Source organism: Castor canadensis, chromosome 15 (assembly GCF_047511655.1).
Source record: "Castor canadensis chromosome 15, mCasCan1.hap1v2, whole genome shotgun sequence".
Taxonomy (NCBI): Eukaryota; Metazoa; Chordata; class Mammalia; order Rodentia; family Castoridae; genus Castor; species Castor canadensis.
Window position 1 is genome coordinate 100,570,881 of NC_133400.1, and position 19,431 is coordinate 100,590,311.

Here is a 19,431-nt window from a genome sequence, read left to right on the forward strand (position 1 = left end):
TGTGCAATGTGACAAGCTTAAATTAAGCAAAACACCTGTGAGCGTTCCTGGCCCTCACCCACGGTGACTTTGCGTTGTGATTTCAAAGCAGTCAAAGGCACTGCCTCCAGCCAGGCCGCAGATGCAAATTGTCCAACACAGGCCTGTGAGGACTGCAGAGAAAAAGAGCAGCCTGGAAACCACGGCTCTCGGCTGCCCTTGGCCTCCCGGTCAGTTGTCAGCCACATCAAGACTCTGGCCCACCGTGCAGGCGTGAGGCAGTGTTCCTGTTGATTCTTAGGCCTCTGAGCTTAGACCACTGGCCAAAGTACTCAGGACCACTGTAAGAAGAGGATATGTGGAAAAAATACAGTGCGTGTTCTGTACAAATGAAATGCTTAAAATAGACATTCAGATGCAAACGCGGTGAGTTGCGTTCTGGGATCTCACCCAGTGGGTGTAATTATGAAGACTGCTATATAGAGTGAGCCTTCCTAAGATTGGGAACCTAGGTCTAGAGTTTTATTGTACTTGGTGCTGTTTTACTGGCTGCTGTTTTTAGGTCAAAACAAGCACTTTTAATTACTCCCTGTCTTTCTGTTTATATCACGAGGTGTTTCATTAGCACAGCCTTTAGTGTCTGTTCATTTTTATGTCTTTTAAGTTTTTTAGGTCTAATTAAATTACTATAGAAGGAATGTGTTTTAAAACCAACATAAGTCTGACATAGAACAGAGGTGTACCACCTTGTCTTTTCCATGATGTGAGATGGCACATGCAGGTCCTTCAGAGTCAGTGGATTGTAAGGAACCACCTGTGGTCACCAAGTTAGAGCTTACTAATGGGATTCAAAGGGAAGCTAGTGGTCAGAATGGATGGCCTAGGTGACAAGGGTGGGGTAGGTCACCTTTCAGGAGGAAGTGCTGGGGATCCATTGCTTATCTTACTGTCCTTTCTTCCTCAGCGTTGGAGTTTCCAGATCAAAGGATGTGCCGCCATTCGGCCCCCCAATCCCCAAAGGCGTCACTTTCCCAAAGTCAGCAGTGTTTCGGGACTTCCTTTTAGCCAAAGTAATCAATGCAGAAAATGCAGCCCATAAATCAGAAAAATTCCGAGCCATGGCCACACGAACGAGGCAGGAGTACTTGAAGGACCTAGCCGAGAACTTCGTCACAACCGCCACAGTGGACACCTCTGCGAAATTCAGCTTCATCACCCTGGGTGCAAAGAAGAAGGAGAGGGTGAAACCCAGGAAGGACGCTCATCTGTTCAGCATTGGGGCCATAACATGGCATGTGGTGGCACGGGACTTTGGCCAGTCGGCGGACATAGAGTGTCTTCTTGGGATTTCCAACGAGTTCATCATGTTGATTGAAAAGGACTCCAAGAATGTGGTGTTTAACTGTTCCTGCAGGGATGTTATCGGGTGGACCTCCGGATTGCTGAGTATCAAGGTGTTCTATGAACGGGGAGAGTGCATCCTCCTGTCCTCAATGGACAACTGTGCGGAAGACATACGGGAAATCGTGCAGCGATTAGCAGTAAGTACGCGCTGCATGTCTTCTCCTGTCCTTGAATTTCAGTCCCAGGTTCCCAGTGGGTGCCCCCAGGGAAATCCCTCGCCACTGCAATGTGTGGGGAATGAGCTGGTGTTCCCACAGTGCAGACTTCATTTTCAGTGCGGGGTTCTCATGAGAGTTGCTGAGCAAGTGAGTGGTGGAGAAGCACCCATCCTAAAATGGTTAGAACGTTGCACTGACTTTCTAAAGAGCACTGGGCCCTATTGAACGGTACTGCAAGGAAAGCCAGCAGAAGTGCACAGATGTCCTGTCTGTCTGTGGTTACTGACCTGACAGGCATGGAATCACTGCTCGCCGTCTGGGTGGCACACCTTCACACCTTCACACCTTCCACTCTTACACAGGAGGCGTTTCTGCTTCAAAGTGTTAGACAGATCAAATATGTTATCAGTCTTCCAGCCATATTCCTTAAGGAGGTTTTGCAGAAATAGCCATTAAGTTAGGAAAACCTAAAAAGCAAGAAATCTGTCTTTTTTTTAAATCATTTTTACATTTACTTACATGTGTATACACTGTTTGTGCCACCTCCCTCCTCCCCCGCAAGAAATCCATCTTAAAAGAGATTTTTTGTATGTGATTTTTAGTCCACAACTACACCGTGCCCGTGGTGTATAGCAGTCATACTGTGCTTGTACAAAGCAAGATTCAGATTTCAGTTTGAGTGTAGGCAGTACAGCAATATGAATTAAATCAAAGTTATTCCCTGTTACTGTTTGGGGTATTATTAAGAAGAACATGCTTTAACTACCCAGCGTCTCACTTGTAAATCTTTCCCCAAGAGCGATGTATTTTTTTAGTTAGAAAAGATTTGGTCAACTATGAATCATATAAAAAGGAAAAATTATATCTACTTCTTGGCCTGTTTCTTCCCACTGAATGTAAATCTCCCTTTGTTATTAGAAGACCCTGAATAAGAATAAAATCAGGTCAGTGTCTGTCAGCCTTGGAGAATAGTCTCGTTCATAGCAGGCACTGTCTAGAGTAAAGACCCGACCCGGTACGAGTGTGGGGCACTCAGAATGTGAGCAGTCAAAAAGCCTGGAGCAGGGACTCTCAAGCTAAGTCGAGCTTTGAGTAAAGGCAGATGCTTCTTATAAGCATATCCGTGCGTCATAACACCTACAGCCCTTCACCCGCCACCAAAACACACCTTCCATGCGTGTCCATGTGGGCGCTCGTACACCCTACTCCTTGGACTCTGCCCTGCCCCTTCCCCAGCAGTACGACTGCTTCCTGGTTGACTAATGTGCCTGATGTCAGATGTAGACCCAAGGAGCCGTGCTCAGGTCCATGGTGACTTGTTGCTAGAGATACTGGAAACCAACCACCCTGCAGACCAGGAAGGAGCATAAGGAACAGAGTGATGACCTTAAGAAGGAAAGGGGAGGGGGCTACCATGGAGGAGGTGCTGGGAACCGCTGCCTGTTTGCAGATGGTGAAGTCATGTCCATCCCAGGATGCAAAGCAGAAGTGAAGGTTCTGTTATGCAGGTAAAAGTACAGGAAGGGAAGGAGAGCTTACACCCAGAGGGTGGCACAGGTGAGGCAGCCCTGGGCTGTCTGTGTGAATCCCACAAGGACCACCCTCAGACGAGCCATACTTGGTTGAGGGCTCAGCTGTCAGCATGTTGACTTTCTTAATCATTTTGAACTAGACCCTGCATTTTATAGTGCATTTTATGGCACTGGGTCCCACCAATGACCTGGCCAGTCCTGAAGAGTGAACAGATGGCCACTATTTTTACGTGATTGTGTGAGTACATGAGAAACTCCAGAAGGGTGGAGAACCTGGTCCCTTGGACTTGGGGGTTTTATAGAGGCAAGGAATAATGGAGATAAAAGTAATAGCAGCAAAAAGCCAGAGTAGGGGAGGCGGCAGGCAGGTGAGGAAGCCAGAGCGCAGGACTGTGGTGCCGCCCCGCCTTGGCTCTTGAGTGGACTGTGTGGATGTTGAACTTCAGCTGACAGCTGCATTGACACCTGAAAGATGTCAGGGAGGGTTGCGCAGAACAAAGTCCAAGAAGACAGAAGGAAATTTTGTCAGTTGTGCATATTCCACCAGTGCTTTTTCTGCAATATTAAATTGCCTCCGTTCATAACTTTAAAAACTTGAATCTTTCAAAACTTTACCCCAACTAACACTTAGCAATTACCTTCCTCCTGTGGAGTCCCGAATGACACACTTGTCTGGGAGAAGCTGACTGGTGGTGTGTACACTTTGGGTAACCATGGAAACGGGTGCAAGGCTGATGCTGGGAGCCAGCCCATCCCACAGCCATCCCCACCACATCCCCACCACCTCAGGGCTCATTAAGTAGGTATTTGTGGAAACGTAGTGTTTATTAAACTGAAACTGCGCACACCACCCCAGGGCTTTGGGGATGGGGTGTGATACCTCCCAGCTTGAAGTTTCCCACAAAAAGGTGAAGTCAGAGTCCTCAAATGGGGTTTAATGAGCCGTGTTTTCTTTCATGGTGCTGTATGCCCTGTTTAGTCAGCGCCTTGAAGTCAGAGGGCTACATGGACTAATTACTGAGCCTGGAGCCCCGCGAGCAGTGAAACCAGCCCATTCCTTTCATGCTCTTCCCAGGGCTGCGTGGACTCCCTCTCTTCCAGAAGGAATGCGCCAGGCAGCTGCCTCTGCCTGCGGTTGCCCTTGGCCCACGGGATGGACAGGAGGAGGAGAGAGGGCCACAGGCACAAATGGTCCCTCTGCTCCTACCAGCACTGTCCTGCTCAGTGCCCTATCAGCAGATGGTCAAGGAAGACTGGCTTGGCATGGCCAGTCATTCCCAGGAGGGGGCCCAAGCGAGCAGAACAGGATGTCCACAGGCTGGTGGACCGAAAAAGGGAGCAGAGGGAGTTGGCTGAGCCCAAGTGAAGCTCAGGAGGTCCCTGTCAGTGTGTCTAAGGAAAGGCAGGGCTCCTGTGTCAGGAATCAGTGGGCCTCTGGGCAGTGACCAGCATGGTGCTTTTGTTACTGTGTGTGTGCACCTATTGCCCAGGTCACCTGTGCTGTAGTCTATTTAAAGGTCCTGCCTTGCCACTTGGGCAGAGAAGTGGCCAGAGGGCTGAAGGAAAAGGGGCTGACATAGAACCTGTTTCCAGGTCTCTGACAGCCCCCTGTGGCAGCTGGGGATGGAAAGCGAGGACCTCTCTCACTGTCTCCTTCCCCCCAGATAGTGACAAGAGGCTGCGAGACCGTAGAAATGACCCTGCGGAGGAACGGGCTAGGCCAGCTCGGCTTCCACGTGAACTTCGAGGGCATTGTGGCTGACGTGGAGCCCTTTGGCTTTGCGTGGAAGGCGGGCCTGCGCCAGGGCAGCCGCCTTGTGGAGATCTGCAAAGTGGCCGTGGCCACGCTGACGCACGAGCAGATGATTGACCTGCTGCGGACTTCCGTGACGGTCAAGGTGGTCATCATTCAGCCCCACGACGACGGCTCGCCCAGGAGGTAAGCACCAGAGGGAGCAGCCCCTCCTCCTTTGCCACTGGAGCCAGAGGTAGTCCTGAGCCTTCTGCAGGGCCCCCGTGGCCAGGTCACTGGGATGTCAGCCATTAGAGACATGGAAAGAACTTGGGAAAGGTGGTCGTGTATTAAGTGACAAGTTGTAACTTTCTGAGGAATTTAGAGGGACGCTGACCCCGTGAAAGCTGAGCTACTGTAGACCAAGGGGAAGGGCAGGGGCAGGACTGGCCAGTGAAACCAGGGTCTGCAGGTACACAGCCTGTGGTCCAGTGCAGCCCTCCGTAGCACGCACAGCTCAGCTTCTTTCTGTAACAGGAAGTCATCCGTGATTAGCAAGATGCCTAAGCCATAGTGCTGTGTGTCCAAAGGGGTGTCAGACACCAGACGTCCTCTGTAGCAACTACCGTATTTGCAAACTGAAGCTTCAGAGGTGTTAGCAGGCCCACAGAATAATAAAGCCTTGTCAGGAGAAACATGGTTCAAGAAATGGCGGGGCTGGGAAGCTGAGAGATGCACAGCAGCAGGGGAGGGACAGGAGTCCCTAACAGAAAATAAGAATGTTCAGAATCACAAAAATACTAGACCAAAAGGAGAAGGAGATGGGTTGAGAAGGTGGCACCTGCAGCCTGGGACCCAGGTTGTAGGACAGGTCTAGTGGGGTGTCTCCAGTAAGGCCACTGCCCTTTCCAGCTGGGTTCCTGCAGGCAACCTGCAGAACACTAGTTTTAGAGTGATGGGGGAGGCTTTTGGTCAGGGTCTCTTTTGCTGGTTGTGGTGACTCGTGTTCTCTGTAGGCCCCCTCACAATCTGTGACATGAAGGTTAAATACAGTTTTTATGAAGATTACATAAGGTGATGTCTTAAAGCACTTAGAACCTTCCAGCATAATCAGTGCTCCCACATTTTAATTTACAGAAAACTCTAGAATGTCCACTTGAATTTCCTTCATATTAAAAAGGAAGTTATTGGACTGGAGATGTGGCTCAAGTGGTAGAACGCCTGCTTTGTAAGCATGAAACCAAGAGTTCAAACCCCAGTCCCATAAAAAAAAATAAGAAGAAGAAAGAAAGAAAGAAAAAGGAAATTCTTATTCAGGAACAGCAGGACTGCTGTGCTCGCTTTCTAGACTTGGGACTCCAGGGTGTCCTTTCTCCTTCCTCCATCTGTTTGTCCTTCAAACCAGGGCTACCCAGTAGCACATTCTGTGATGGCGTATTCTGCATATGTGCTGGGCCCACACCACATGTGGCTGTCACACACTTGAAATGTGGCTGAATTTTTCATTTTAAATAATTTAGATTTAATTAGCCATGTGTGGCTAGTGACTGCCCTTGTGGATAGATCAGCTCTAAACTGTGACCTGTGAGAAAACAAACTTAGTCTATGGGTAAGGCTCCAAGGTTTGCAAATGTCTCTTTCTGTTAATCTTACCATGTGTTCCTATCCTCAGTCATCATTTTGTTGCATTTGGTTGGTTTTTGCCCCAGTGCTGGAGATGAAACCCAGGGCTTTGCACACGCTAGACAAGTGCTCCACCACTGAGCTGTTCCCAGCCTGACTTTTGGTGGCTGCCTTTCCTGTGTTTGCTCAGTATGTTTATGAATAAAGGCTTGAGGAGCTGAAATTCCTATTATTGTGAGGGTGGAATATCCCTAGAAAGGTCTCTGTATAGTGAGATTTTTTTTCCCTGTTAGTATAGAATGAAGTCTTCCATCTGTCTTAGAGACTGATTACCGTGGAATGGAGCAAAAATGTTGCCGTGTCCTTCCTTTGGGTTAACCAAGAACTTTTCTTGTCTGCTTTTTAGGTTTGATTACTGTTGCTCAGTAAGAAATTCTTTAAGCTCTTGAGACATCTAGTTAATAAAAGCAATGAAGTTACCATTACGTCTGTCATTTGGAACATATAATTTCAAAGAACAGAATTCCCTAAGAAATACTGAATTGTCTTTCAGCTAAAACAAATAAACAAGAACTACGTTGTGAAGGTTCTAGCTATTGTCTTTCCCCCAAGAACATGTTTTTCCTCTAAAACATTATCTGCGTGACCTACATACAGTCAATCCTTTGAGGCGCAAATTCTCTTATTTATCTCCTTGGCCTTTGTTTCCTGGAAGTGTCACTAATGTCCTTCCCTGAGTACTAGGGTGGCTTTTCCTCCCGGTTAATCTGAAAGAAGCTTCTTCTGTACTGCGCCTTAGCCAGCAGGAGTAGGGTGAGCTGTCTGCCTAGCTGTAACCTCACCATGTAACCTCGCCATTGCAGTGCCTGGTCCACAGTTCTGCAAGCCATGGGGTCGTAGGCCCAGCGTGCGTCATTTAGAACTCTTTCAGTTCAGTCTTCCATATTTCTGTGCCTCTGAATTTGTAAATGTTTTCAATCTGTGTTTGTGTTACTTCTGGGTTTTTCACCTGCGACTATCTGGGTCCTGTCAACAGTGCTTGCTGTGGTCAGGGCCTCTGTAGCTGGAGGTCCCCTGCGGCCCCAGCCTGGGCTTCAGACTACAGTGTGCATCAGAGGGGCCCTTTTTGTTTGGTTGCTTGTGTTCAGTGTTCTAGGGATGAACCCCAGGCCTTGAGAATGCTAAGCAGGCAGGCTACAGCCTGGCCCACTTAGGGGCTAAGAGGGGAAGTGGGTAGCTCTTGACTCATTTAAAAACTCTTTAAAGGAAACCTTTATGCCAAGCACACAAGAATGTGCCTCCAGCTATAACTATCATTTGATCTGTGGCATGGAAAAGTGCCTCCACCTTCTTTCACAAGTTGACTCTCAGGGTCCGTCAAGGAGGGAGGTAAGTTCATTTAAATAAACAGATAACTGCATTTGTGTGTATGTGTGTATGATTTTTTTTCTATTCAGTTGTCCTTAAGGTAAATGCCACATGGACTCCAAAACTGACCAAATTGACTAATTGCATGGCATTTTAGCCTTCAGAAGCATGGCGAAAATGCTTCCATTCATTTTTGCCTCCATCAACTCCATATTAGCTTTGCAGAATATTAGCGAGGAAATAATGTGACTTGGAGGGAGCCCATCTGCTGTCAGCAGCCCAGGCCTGTCACTCAATAGCTCTGGCTTCTACTTGTCCTGGGGTCAGGAGACTCCCACTTATGGCTCAGACTCCGATGCACTGAATGGAGTCCTCTGCAGGAAAGTATTTATGGTGCATCAAAGCCACCTGCATTTTGAGGCCTTTTCTCCAGCCCGGGATGAGGCCTGTCCAGCTGCTTCAGACTTACAAGGAAGACCAGCCAGTTTTAGCTTCCTGGTTGGCGTTGCAGGGAGCTCCAGCAGGGAGGACCCCTTGGGAAGGTTTATTGGGGCGGGGAGGCAGTCTCCTTCTGGGGATGGGACCCTGAAGTAAATTCACTTCCAGCCAGTGGGTGGCTAGAAGCACTCTTCAGGTAGAAATGAGCTTCCAAAGTGGTGGGAGGGAGAAGAGGTAGGAAGGGGGAGGAGGAAGATAGAGGAGAGGAGGCCATGGCTACTGCCCTAGCAGTGGCCTTTGTGACAGACAGGAAGAAGAGTTGCATTGCCCAAGATGCTTAATTAAGATCATTCTTGGTTTTACAAGGGGTGGTGACTGACATTTTGTTAGTGTCATTTTAAGGAAAGCACAACATTAAAAGGCTGATATAGGAAGTAACAACTCATCAGAATTTTGCATGAGTTGTTATACAAGGCGAGTGGATTTGGTAAATATGCCCAATAAAAATGGAAATGAAGCTCCTTGCTGCAGTGTGTCCATCTTGTGTGGTTTTTGGTGCTTTGTTGATGGATTATCCAAGACATTTTTCTATATAATGCAAAACCGTGCAAGTTCTCTTAGCCTAATGGTTGTTCTCTTATCATTCTATAAAATTCTGTTTTGCTGCCCACTGCCTGATTGTTCAACACCCTAAAGAGGGATGGGGACATAGGAACAGGAGAAAAAGCCAGTGTGTCACTGTGTGTGTGTGTGTGTGTGTGTGTGTGTGTGTGTGTGTGTGTGTGTATGTGTGTGTTGGGGGTAGATATGCTGTGTTAAATCATGCAGTGCCAATTTATCTGAACGGATAATAAAAACTGGATTATATCTGATCTTACCTTTTGGACCCTCCAGTAATGAATTCTCATGTGAAATGTCAAGACAATCCAGGACCTAAGGCTATAAAAGTGAACTGATGTACACTCATTCTTCTGAGTTCCTCCCACATCCTCCAGTTACCCTTCCCTGCAGTGACAGCAGGGGCTACAGGTGCTCAGGTGAATTGCCTGCATTTATTTATTCATTTTCACTCACTCTTACCTAGTTTGTGCCAAAATCTTGGCTGTTAGCATGACAGACATCGTCTCTACTTTCCTGGACTCCTTGTAGCCTGCCATTCAAAAACACAGTACTCCTGTTCACGTTTTGGCTACTTGAAATGTTTTCGCAAACACTCTATTTGACAATAAGGATCTCAAACTAATACAGAGGACGCTTTCACACTCCCTTCTGTACTCTAGAGCCCATGGTTTTTACATTTTGCATGTTGGGCTGTTCCTGCCCCTGAAAGGAACACAGAGTGTGACTGTGAGGCATGAGCCGCTTCTTGCTGACCAGGCTGTGCATGGCCTTGGTAATGGGTGGCCATTGGACACTCCCCTCATAGGCACCTGTTCATCAGGTAGTTCCTGGGAATCTTCTCTGTATAATTTTAAATTATTACTGTATAGTAGAATTTTATTCCTGCATTCAGCCTTTCTAAGGAAAGAAAAAGGAAGTGGCTCGGTTCAGCAAGGACTTTCTGAGCCTGACTCTATGCCAGGTCTTGGGGAGGCAGAGGAAGGAAAGGACAGCCACTGAGGAGTTGCTCAGAGCCAGACAGCCTCTTCCCATTCTGCATGACACACACCCATTCAACTCATGGCCTTTCCTCAGAGGGCCAGTCAAGTGGGTTTGTCATCTAGGTGTCTCTCTGGCTACCTGTAGTCTCCATGTGTCTGTTTCCATCTATAAATTAAGGAAGTTTGTTGAAAAGTGAACTACTGTTTCATTTAGTGCCTGGTCCAGGTCTGACACTGCCCTCACCTTCACAGCCAGCAGTCTAGCAGGAAATTCTCACTCTTCCTGCACCAGAAGTAGTTTGTGACTCAATGAATGAACATCAGTGAGCCCTGTCACCTTGTTGGATGGTTCTGAAAACCATCTCTTTGCTATTAGTGGCTGTTAGTATAATAGACATTAAAATATTAGTGATTACTTTAATTCCTAGGGCTGTGAAAGTGTTCTTTTATAAAGGGCATAACATAAAAGAAGCAGGTAATTTATTTGAGGGACTATGCTTTGCTTCCCAAGATTCTTTTATTATCTCCTGGAAATATGACAGCTGTCGTGGGGGCTGCATTAAGTGTTCTTGGGTGGCTTTCTGAGAAACAAAGGCTCTGGGATGTGACAATCACTGACCTTGGAGTCAGGACCTGATGTAGTATTTCTGGCATTCCCTTCCGGCCTTCCTGACCTTTCTTCTGAACAATGGAGACTTCCTTTGTACCTCACAACTTTTTGTTTAAACCCCAAACAGGGAAGGCTGTGAGGTGAGGTGGTGGGTTAGGAGGGAAGAAGAGCCCTGAAGCATGTGTGACTTGAAGGTGACCAGGTTTAGTCTAAGATGCTCTATGACACAGTCAGGTAAAGTGGAAAGCCAAGTTACAGTCACAAGGTTGAGCATAGTCCATGGCTTACCTGGTGCAGCTGATTTGTTCAGCTGACCTCTCTCTTTTCTGGGAGGATTGTGTTCTTCCTTTGAACTCTCCATTCTCCTACTTTCCTTCTTCCTTAGTTTTTAAGTAGCATAATACAAAGTCTGTGTCATACTTTCATTAAGAGGAAAAGAGCATCTGACAAGACAGACACTGTTCTATAGGTGAGGGCAGATAAGGGGGACTCCAGAACCCTATAAACATCGAGTTCCAGGTAGAACTTCCATGGAAGTTCATGTGAGTGTTGTGTGTTTACTATTGGTTCTCTCCTTTTTTTTTTTGGTAGAAGCCAAAAGTAATACTGCCTATTTGTTACAGGCTTCTTTCTTGTGAAGCTGTCTCTCAGGTCTTTGTGCATTTTCTATAACTTAACCTTGGCCTGCCCTCTACGACTCTATTTCTGTCTCTGGGGCAATGTCTAAAGTCTTAACACTTCTGTGCCACACTCACTCACAGAGGTCAGTTTGGTGCCAGGTGTTCCTGATGGGAACAAAGAGGAAATCGTAAAGTGGCAGTTCTGATGGGCATGGTAATTACACACGCGAGTCGATGATATGTGCATTTGCTGTGGAGCAGAGAGAAAATTTGTGTGCTCACACGAAGGTGACCGTGCAGCATTAGCCAGCGTTTTTGAGTGTCTCCCATTTGCAGGCAAGCTGAAGATTGTGTCAGAAACTGGCTGTGCTGTTCCCATCCCTAGATCTGAGTCAGTATGTCTGAAGAAAGCCCAGTGCATGTGTGATGGTAAGCTGAGTTTTTGTACTGTGCAGGAAAATAAAACACTTGGGTCTTTTCTTTAAGTTTAGTGACACACAGGATTTGCAGCCTCTTTTTTTAGGTGGTCTTTCTGCCTTTGGTCCATTTGGGTCTCCCTTGGCCCTTCCTTGCTGGGCCAGAGGTATTTGCCATGTGCCCTCCATAGCAGGCAGACACTGGGAGGAGTGGGATGTCCTACCTGCAGTCCTGCATGACCACCACCTAGGGAGTGGGCGAGCGAGGCAGGGCCACCTCTGTAAGTGCAACAGCAAGTAGACCCTGTGGCTGGGGTGTAATTCTCCTTTGACACCTCTGCCGGTTTCCCTAAAACTTGGTTGCATCCTTGAAGAAGTTGCTCATTCATAAGGGGCAGAGCTAAGTTCGACCAGATTTGGGAGCTTTTGTTAGTCAGTGCCATTTGATACTTGGTGGTAGAAATAATGCAGAACACAGCTCCTCACCATTACTAACAGCTAATACAGATTTTAAGATAAAACCATTCTTTTGAGAATAGGTCATTTTTATTAGATCAAACGAAGGCTGATTTTGCCATTTACAAGACCTTAAATATATGACTTTCAAAAAGAGACTGTAAATTATTTGCCTGTTTCCTTCTCACTCCAACACATGCACAGGTTTCTGCCAGCACTCTCAAAATATTAGTCACGATGTCTTATTAAATACTACCATCTATGGAGGTGAATTAAGCAGACCACTCACTCATCTGTCTTCCTGTTCCCTCTTCCTCTTCCACATCAAACCAGAGGAACTTGAAGACCAGGCAAGCTGCCTTTTGGTCCACAGGGCTCAAGGTTCACATTCCTCTCATCCCAATATAACTCCAGAACCTTGACTTTGGTGGAGTCCATTACGGTCTCCCTAGTGATCCTCTCTGACTGCAATGACCTTGGGGACCCACAGCTCCAAACCACCTGCGTAGCCGGTGCTTACTCAGCACAGGTGAAGGGGAGATAGGAGCGGGTTCCTGGGTGTCTGGTATCATCATCCCATAGTTAGGATTTCTGTTGGTTCTTTGACCATTTGTAAGAGAGTATTCCTGAGAGATAGGTGTCCAGTTAACTGGAAAAGCACAGGTTCACGAGTAAAAATTGTAGCGCTTCAGGGCATTCTGTTTAAAGAATGCCATCCAATGTAAATCTGTACTTAGTGAGTTTGACCAGTAATGAACTATCAAATCCAATAAATCCAGAGAAAGGTAAACTAGATAAGAAATGAATTTTGCTTTGGGAGAAGGAAATAGTTAAAATAAAAGCTAAGAACTGAAGTTTACTGATGTACAGAGAATATCTTCCTTACCCACTGATGGAATTCTTTTTTTTTTTTTTTTTGGTAGTACTTGGGGTAAATTCAGGGGCTTGTGCCTGCTAGGCAGAAGGCACCCTACCACCTGAGCCACTCTGCCAGCTCACAGAGGAGGTTTTCATTCCGCATCCTCCACCCTCAGTGAACAGCCCCGCCACCCACTCAGTTTCCCAAGACACAAATCCGGATGTTGTTTTTGGTTTTCTGTCTGTGTCCCCATGCCAGGCACTCTTGAGAGATCAGAAATAACTTTCATCCAGGGTTTTAAAATTGTATTTTACACTTTCGGCATGGCTGCAGAGAATGGAGCTCCTTGCCTACTCCTTTGTGTGGGTTTCCTCCAGCTGAAGAACTCAAGTCAGAATTCCACAGTGACAGTGTCTTCAGTGGATCGATCTCATTCATTGTGCTGGCCACCCTCTGGATCCTTTCCATCTAGTTTTATGCATCTTTTAGTTCTGGGAGTTTTCTTGTAGTATTTCTTACTTCACTTTTTGGTGCCTGTGGTTGGTGGACAGTTGTTTTGGATTCAACTTTAATTTTCTCCTGTTTTTCTCAGTTTCCTTTCTGCTGTATTGTTAAATGTTTTTAAATTTAGCTCCCATGTTTTTAAGTCAAGAGGTCCCTGTCATTCTCTGAGGATCCAGTTAGGCTGCAGGTTTCCCCGCAGGGACAGGGTGACTGACATGGTGACTTGTCTTCTGCCTGGAGCACAGTCCCCATTCACCTTTGAAGCTGGAGGAACTGATGCTAGGTCTGTCTTTCCCTGTTTCCCACCTATTCCCCATGCCTCAGGCCTGCAGGCTGCATCCTTCCAGGGAGGCCCAGTGAGCCCTTCTGTGACCTCAGGGCCGAGCTCAGTGCTTGTTTTCTAAGTAGCCCGCATCTTTGACCTTCTGCCGTGCGTGGTGCTTCCCAATCCTGAGCCTCTTGGGGTTGTGCAAGGAACAGCCTTGCCTCCCATGTATTTCCCACTGCACACCTTTAGCTTCACCCTCCTGGGCCCTGTTAAACCCCTATTGCTGTCCTGCTCACCTGCCAAACTTGCATATGTGACTTAGTCTTGGAAGCCTCCATGTTTTGTTCACAGTGGAGGTGGTTTGTGTTTCCTGTGCTTCAGTGATGATTTCGAAAGCGTCTGAACAGTTTTCATATGTGCTACATGTGTACCCTGGAAGTACGTTCTTGAAAAGAGCTCTGCCTTACTACAGCAGATTTCTAAGAGTGCGAATGTTAAGCAGCTCTTCATGGTGACCTGGAATGTGAGGGAGAAGTGCCGGCTTCGGATGCTGAGGGCTAGACCAGCGCGGTCAGTGAGCGATGGCCCTGATCCTCTCAGTGGACCTCCCCTGCCTCCCGTGTTCCAGTCTTTACTGTACATGTGGCTGTGTAGGCTGACTTGGGGCTTAGAGAAATGTGACTTAAATGCTGGTGTTTAGACCAAAGGGTCGCGAGTACCTAGCTAATCATTTGAGCACGTGGATGGCACTCACGCAGGGTTTCAGAGAGTGACATGGCAACCTAAGCCACCTCTGCCTTTGACATGATGGGACACCAGGCTTTCCTGGTCTGTGACAGACAGGTCTGCTAATTCTTTTTCACATTTCTTGAACTCAGTAGAACAGATCACCTGTTCCTCTGATTCCTGACTGTTACTGTGGTTGTAAATACCTGTTGACATTGTGTAACAGAAGCACTCAAAATCTGTGACAAGTTTATTTGCCACCCGTGTTCAGTGTTCTTGGTTCTGTGTATGCATTAAAGGTGTTCAGGTCTGTCCTAGAAGTTTGCAAAGATCTGGACAGACAGGACATGGACTGAAATGCCTAGCGGTGATACCTGCCAGTTAGCCAAAAGCATGAGGCCTGATCAGATTGACCCAGCCTGGATTGTATAGACAAGGCCATCATAAGCTAGGGCTGGGTGCTTCCTGCAGTTGTATGGCTTACATCAGAAAGGTGTCTTCTCACAGGCCAAGTGACCACTGAGGGCCAGCTACCCTCCATGGTCCCTGGACCTGAGTCCACCCAGGGCACCTGTACAGACGCATGCCTCTTTTCAAGTTTGCATCAGCATTGCTCATCTTTGTGCTAGTCACCAGAGTTAGCAAATCTCATGGAGGAGGTGGAATTTGAGCCAAGATGTGGACCAGATTGGAAAGTGTGATGCCAGCAGGGCCACAGAATAGACCAGCCGGTTAGTAGATAAGACAGGTGCCGGGGACTGTGGGCAGGCCAGTCTGTTGATTGACAGGTGCCTCTGCAGCACAGCTGTCCAATAGAAATATGTAATTTTTGAGCTTACAGTAGCCATATTAAAAAAAAGAAAAAGAAACAGATGGAATTATTTTAATAACATATTCTAATTTAATATCCCCAAAATATCACCAATACAATATCCAGTAAGTACTAAATACAGTGCACTAGTTTACATTTTGTATACTTACACACTGTCTCCACTGGGATGGCAAATGCTTATCTTGAGTACCTGCTGTGTTTAGATTTCACAAAATTTATCATTATAAAAGCAGATTGACATATCCAGGTTATGCCAAACATACCTTTAAAAAATGAATCTAAGTATCAGTTTTAATTTGAATAGTGAATGAGAAATCACTCTTCCTCTGTTCCACTCGCCATGTCCATGTGCTCAGCACTCATAGATTGGGGGACACTCAGTAGCCACATAGCCCTGGAGGATTGTGGGAAACTCAGTGCCTGTCAAGGTCACCCAAGATTTCAGAAGGCAGCCAGGTGCGGGTGGCTTATGCCTGTAATTCCAGCTATTTGGAAGGCTGGAACTGGGAAGATTGTGGTTTCAGACAAGCCAGGCAAAAAAAAGTTTACAAGACCCCATCTTAACGGAAAAAAGCTGGGCATGATAGCAGCTACAATGTGAAACATAAAATAGGATTGTAATCCAGGCCGGCCTGGGCCAAAGGCAAGACCCAATCAAAATAACCGGAGCAAAAAGGGCTGAAGGCATGGCTCATACAGTAAAGCCACCTTCCTCGCAAGCACAAAGCCCTGAGTTCAGACCCCAGTATCACCAAAAAAAGATTTCAGAAGGCAAATCTTCTGTGGATTTGTAGTAAGAAGGAACTAGAACCAGGGAAAGACAGAGAAAGCAGTTAGGATCCACCAGCTCAGCTTCTCTTCCCTACATGGACTGACCACCGTCGTGCTGCCCTAACCAGAGGCTCCCCTACAGCACAGAGTGGGCAGAAGGAAGCTTTGCTGTCCTATCTCATAAGGGTTTTCTTAATCCTCAATGGAGAGGTGGTTGAATATGGTGACCTGCATGTGTTCAGAGACATAGCGTGACGAGCTTGGGCACACATGTAACAGTCGCCACAAACAAGAAAGGAGCATTTGCCTTACCCCTGCGAGCTCCCCGGGCTGCTGTGCCGTGTCCAGTTTCTGGCTCTGTGGGCAGGACTGTAAGCCATGTCCAGCTGTGGTCCGGCTGCATGGCTCTGAGCAGGTGTTCAGTGTCTGTGCATTTAAAATGCTTAACAGCCGTCAGTGTCCAAGAGGCCTGTTGTACGAGGTGCCAGTCCTTCCCATTGGTGCGGGGTCTGGAAGCAGTAGCTCCCCACATAGGGAGTGGAGTATTTCTGTGCCTGTGCCCTCAGTCACACTGGCAGCCACCCTACCTCCTCATCAGCAGTGTGAAGCAGTGTGTGAATCAGTCTCAGGAAAGCCACGGTGGTCTTTTAGTACCTGATCTGTAGTTGCTGGCACAAGAGGACCTGAACTGTTTAGGAACACCCAGGGATCTTATTTTATTATAAAATCAAACTGAGATCAGGAAGCACTGCAGCTCCCCGTGTGGCCTTGGGTACAGCTATGAGTAAAGCCATGACGGGCCAGGCCCATAGTTCACCAACACCATGCCTTTTCACCTTCTCTTCTTGACTCACCAGGGGGTGTTCAGAGCTGTGTCGGATCCCCATGGTGGAATACAAGCTGGATAGCGAGGGCACACCCTGCGAGTACAAGACCCCGTTCAGGAGGAACACCACGTGGCACCGCGTGCCCACCCCTGCCCTGCAGCCTGTCTCCAGAGCCTCACCCGTGCCCGGCACACCTGACCGCCTGCAGTGCCAGCCACTGCTGCAGCAGGCCCAGGCTGCCATCCCCCGCAGCACCTCCTTCGACCGGAAGCTGCCTGATGGCACAAGGTAATGCCACACCATTCCTAGGACAGCCCGTGAAAGGTGGGGTCAGAGCCACAAAGTGTAGCAAAGGCCTTTTACTGTCCTAACAGCATCTGGGTAAACTTGCTCTGAACTATTGGCAGGCAGGGCCACGGGACGGGCCTCAGACCCAGTGACACTCCGAGTCCACTCTTTTCCTGATCCCACATGGAGCCACCAGGCACCCGCCCTCCAGTACTGACCCTACAAACCATCGTAGGGAAGACACCCCAGAACTCTTCTGCAGGTGTCTCTGGAAAAGCATGAACATGTTTGGTTGCAAATAAAGTAAAATGAAATCCCGTCACCCCTACGCAAGCGGTGTGTTGCTGAAGCACTGCCACCATCAATACTCTGCTTTTCTCCCTTCTCCTGTGCAAAGTGAGTTGAGTCTAAAATGACCCTTGGTGAAGGAACGCACTGTTTCACATGAAGGGGTGCCCAGCCTGCACAGGTTGTGTTAAGGGAGCAGAATAGTTTTAGGACAGCTTGCAGGCTCTGATTGGATAGGCTTGTTAGCAAGGTCGTGACTCTAGCTTACCTGCTGTGCCATGCCCTGGGCCTGTCGCTTCTCTCTGAGACTCCAGTTTTCTCATCTGGCAAATAAATGTAACAGTGATACAGACCTCAGCAGGGCACTCTGAAACCGAATGCATTGCTACAGGTGAAATGCTCAGAGCCAGGCCTGGCAACCAGGAAGCCTAGAGACGTACTAACAGAATTAACAAGATGACAACATGGTTGTCCTCTGCCTTCTCTAGTGCACCCTTCCAGAGCAGAGGCAGGAATACTTTCTCTTGACACTAAGTCACTGTGGCCCTGGGCCTCCTTGCGTGAGACTCATCTGGATCCATGAGCTCTCCATGTTCAGAGATGTGCACAGAACAAGGGGCAGCCACAGCCAGTCATACCCAAAAGAAGGGGTCTGCAGAACTCCCCTCCCCGCTCATTTAGGTGGAGGTTAATGAATTTCAGGGAAAACCAGGAGGCCTCTGGTAACTTGGAGGGAGCACGACACACACATCGACATCAAGTGAGTTTTCAACATGTCTGAGAAGAGATAAATAGCTGTGTGGAAATAAATGATTTTGCCAAATTTCAGCTGTGTCATACACATAGTTTTTAGGTGTAGAGCCAAACCATGACTTGCATTAAGTTTTGTGTGACAGGTGATAGTTAAGTTTAGACAGCAAATGCCTTTCCGAGCACATTCCTCTGTGACAAATGGCAACTATAAACACTGGAGGCTCAGGGCACTGCTGACTCAGTTTCTCTCTGATTTAGCCTATTTGGTGATGCTGTGTGTTTCCTTCCTTCTCTGTGACATAGTCACACTGAGTTTGTTGGTAAAGAAGCCAGGGCCACTGGATGCCTGAAAGCTGGCCCAGTGCACTGATAATGATTCTAGTCCATCTTTCAGAAGTTCTCCCAGCAACCAGTCATCCTCCAGCGACCCAGGACCCGGCGGGAGCGGACCCTGGAGACCGCAAGTGGGATATGACGGGTATTGCTCTGTTCTGCCTTTCTGCCTCCCAGGAGGAAGCCGTGACACGTTCAAAAGTTTCACGGTCCACATGCTACACACGAGACCATTGTGGGGATGTAAAAAGTGCCAGGCATGCTTCCCATAGGTGGCTGGTCCAGGTCAGAGAGCTCCATTTCTGTGTAGACAGTACTCAGTGGTCTGTGTTCTGAGCCTACTTTTTCTTTTTAATAAGGAAAGGTTTTCTGAACATAGAAGTTAAGGATTTGGGGACTCTGACTCTGTGATAGAGGCCCTTGGGAGTTTCCCCCTGACTTAATTTGCCCCTCAGAATCAGAGAAACGGAGTTAACGTTCGAGGCATCTCTGCTTCCTGTTGGAGGAGCAGTGAGGGTCTCAACACACTTAGCTGGGCACAGCCCTGGCCTGTGTGCTGGTCTCCAGGAGCCAGCAGCTCAGCCATAACCTGAGGACTCAATGAACGCAGAGTCACTGGTCCACAGCCTCTGGGAGGAAAAGAGCAGAAGTTTTGTGTGACATCCTCAAGGTGGTCTGCCCCAGCAGCAGGGCCTAGAGTACAGCTCCACGCCACAGTGTTTAGGAGCTGGGCGCTGATGTGGGCAGGGAGGCCATCCATGGGAGGCCATGGATGTGAGGAAAGCTGTGGCATCACCTCCCAGGTGCAGGGCAGAGCTCACCCCTGGAACCCCATCTCTGGTTTGGGCTCAGAAGTAGATACGTGTACATGAATTCCTCACCTTAGGTTTTTAAGGTTGTATGTCAAGTAATTTTTCTAAATTAAGTTACATACTGAGCACAGGGGGGTAGCTTTTTGTTGTTTTGTGTTCTTTTTTGTTGTTTTTGTGTAAATGGTAAAAGCTTTCCTGGCTTTTTCTGTTACCTAGGATCATAACCTAGGTTC

The 19,431-nt window shown here is 47.7% G+C and overlaps 1 protein-coding gene across 12 annotated transcripts in view; it reads left to right on the plus strand.

The window, feature by feature from the left end:
- Positions 1 to 19,431, plus strand: part of Sipa1l2 (signal induced proliferation associated 1 like 2) — a 166,793-nt gene that overhangs the window by 116,950 nt on the left and 30,412 nt on the right. For all 12 annotated transcript variants that reach the window (XM_020176659.2, XM_074056867.1, XM_020176655.2 and 9 more), the window contains 4 exons: positions 944 to 1,520; positions 4,738 to 5,012; positions 16,755 to 17,012; positions 18,448 to 18,531. In XM_020176659.2, coding sequence (XP_020032248.1) covers positions 944 to 1,520; positions 4,738 to 5,012; positions 16,755 to 17,012; positions 18,448 to 18,531 — 1,194 coding nt within the window. The remainder of the gene's footprint in view (positions 1 to 943; positions 1,521 to 4,737; positions 5,013 to 16,754; positions 17,013 to 18,447; positions 18,532 to 19,431) is intronic.